Source organism: Trematomus bernacchii, unplaced genomic scaffold (genome assembly GCF_902827165.1).
Source record: "Trematomus bernacchii unplaced genomic scaffold, fTreBer1.1, whole genome shotgun sequence".
Taxonomy (NCBI): Eukaryota; Metazoa; Chordata; class Actinopteri; order Perciformes; family Nototheniidae; genus Trematomus; species Trematomus bernacchii.
Genome location: NW_022988130.1, coordinates 32,501 through 35,000, shown reverse-complemented (window position 1 = coordinate 35,000; position 2,500 = coordinate 32,501). Strand labels below are relative to the sequence as shown.

The 2,500-nt window shown below is 41.0% G+C and overlaps 1 protein-coding gene across 1 annotated transcript in view; it reads right to left on the bottom strand.

The window, feature by feature from the left end:
- LOC117475792 (tetratricopeptide repeat protein 39B) overlaps positions 1–2,500 on the bottom strand; it is a 15,562-nt gene that overhangs the window by 1,561 nt on the left and 11,501 nt on the right. The window contains exons 10-16 of the mRNA XM_034122138.1: positions 2,481–2,500; positions 2,241–2,308; positions 2,060–2,119; positions 1,718–1,879; positions 1,181–1,272; positions 881–1,001; positions 250–361 (exon numbers count right to left, since the gene is read on the bottom strand). The exon at positions 2,481–2,500 is cut by the window's right edge and continues 89 nt beyond it. Coding sequence (XP_033978029.1) covers positions 250–361; positions 881–1,001; positions 1,181–1,272; positions 1,718–1,879; positions 2,060–2,119; positions 2,241–2,308; positions 2,481–2,500 — 635 coding nt within the window. The remainder of the gene's footprint in view (positions 1–249; positions 362–880; positions 1,002–1,180; positions 1,273–1,717; positions 1,880–2,059; positions 2,120–2,240; positions 2,309–2,480) is intronic.

The following is a 2,500-nucleotide window of genomic DNA, read 5'->3' as shown; positions in this document are numbered from 1 at the left end:
TAGTTATACTAAGAAAGAAAATAAGTAGATGAGCTTTCAAACCGTGCTAAAATAGATTGTCTTGAGGCAACAGAAATAGGATGAATATAAAACAGCATCGTCTGCTAGAAAGACCAGCTCGATGACATTAATCTAGATGTTTTTATTCGGTACAATGTGAAAACAAAGTGGGCCAAGGACGAAACCCTGTGGAACTCCGGCTTGACTTTATTACAATAACGAGTAGCTACGTTGTTATTTTTAACGTACTGGGGTCGTTGCGTAGCTGCTCCTCTGCCGTCTCTATGGTTACCAGCAAGGCCTCGGTGCTGTCGGCTCTCTTCCCAACGATGGTGAAACCGTTCCAGACGTACATCATCTCCTACAGAGAGGGAAAATTACACCAATCCAAAAGGACGTTCCTGATGATTCAAAAATATCCTTTTGGCACACCCTAAACAAGGGGTGTCAAACTCAAGGCCCTCGGGCAAAATTCGGCCCGCAACTTCATTTTATTCGGCCCTCAAGAGCTCTGAAAGAATATAATACGTTTATTATACGGTTACATGCCACTTTACAGTAGCACGTTACCCGTAAACTACATGTCCCACAATGCATCTCGTTTTGTGACATGTGCACTGAAGAGACTTGCAATTATTTGCCCTCGACTTCTGCTTTCAGACGTAGTTAATTATGAAGTTATTATCCTATCCGATAATAATCCAATGCAGAGGCAATAATGTAATGTATGTATATTAAAGAGTCTTAAAGTTACAACCGGCCCTTTGAGGGCAACAATCATTCTAATGAGGCCCGCGATGAAATTGAGTTTGACCCCCCTGTCCTAGACCCTAAAACACTGAATCAATGTGTTTGATCGCAGAAATGTACGTTAGCATACCAGTGCGGGGATGACCAGCGGGATGGGGCTAGCAGCTTTGTAGCGTCTGGATTTCCTCACGGCAAACTTCTCCGTTGGGATCGACTTCCCCGCCAGCCGCTGTTTCAGCCCCTCCACCTGCCTGCTCACACACAGAGGAGGAACATAAAAACATTATATATTCTACTGTTTAAAAAAGTTCTGTAAAGGAAAAAGGACAGAAAGAAATGTCGTAACTTTACAAAAAGGTTTTCACAATGTTTTTTCTTTATATATTCCAAATTGTATGTGTTTTTGGGACATTATTAATGTTTTATTGACCTAAAGAGCTCCATGATGTCTTCCCCCGTCGTCTTTACTTCCTCCTCTGTCATCATACTGAGGATGGCCGCCTTCTGGTACACATAAATAGCCTGGAGAGGGCAAAAAGCAAAGATTGGATTAACACCATTGTAGATAATATCGTACTGTTTTCCCTCAACAGATGCATTCGTGCAGTCACAATACAACAACAACAACAACAACAACAACAACAACAACACATAATATCAAATCAATAAATGTTTGCTTTATAAGAGAAAGTCTGATTCATTAGTGCACATTTTATTCCAATTCTATGCTATATTTGACTATTTGTGTTTAATGTTATAATTATATTTGTTTCCATACATTTTTGCTTCATAACAAAACAAGTGATATCATCTGTTTCCAGTATAAATCGACTTGGGGAGTCCATTTGTTTCACCGCCTGTTCCTTGACTGAATATTATTTAGTTATTTTTGTGTATTTAAACTGATGCTAATAAGCTAAAAAAACGAATGTGTTGTTATATGAATGTAATGATAGTGTTGTTTGACCTTGGACCAGCGGCTCTCCTTGCACAGCAGGTCAGCGTAAAGGTACGCCTGCTGCCACTCCTGCTGGTAGGAGTGAGTCCACATCAGCTCCCAGTAGCACAGATGGTGGATCTGCTTCCACTCCTGCTGGCTGCTGATGCACTCCTCGTACATCGCCCGCGCCTGAAACACACAACAACCTTTTACTGATTGAATTGTATTTATTGATTTATATATAGTACAGTACAGTTCACGATGTAAGAAAGTCAGGTCAAAGAATCCCACAGAGTGCCTTTGATATAAAGGAGGGAAGAGGCGGATCATTTAGTCCTCAAATGTGCATTATATGATATGATATACGACCTTCTCGAAGTTCCCTCGTAGCGCTGAGATGCGAGCGGAGTAGAAGAGAATGATGGAGCCCTGAAAGAAACAAAACATGATGCAGTGTATCAATACTTTTACATATGTGTTCTGATAGTCACTAAGGTTTAAATGTGTATTACTTTCTGCAGAAATACACCTCATGTGAGTCTTATCTTACTTTGGGGTATTTCTGTTGGTACGGCTCCAGCAGAGATTCGGCCTCCAGAAGGTTTCCCTCTCCAGTCCCTGGTCAAACACAAGCTTTTAATTGGCATAAAATAAACCCCCCAAAAAACCTAAAAACCGTCCTGAGGACAAGAGAGTTTTGCACCTAATACTCAACACGAGGATGCTATAGAAACAGCTGGTTCAGTTGAAGCGGCCATATCTATAGAAAAAGGTTGATTGGTTTTCCTACCGAGTATCAGGGAGACGTAT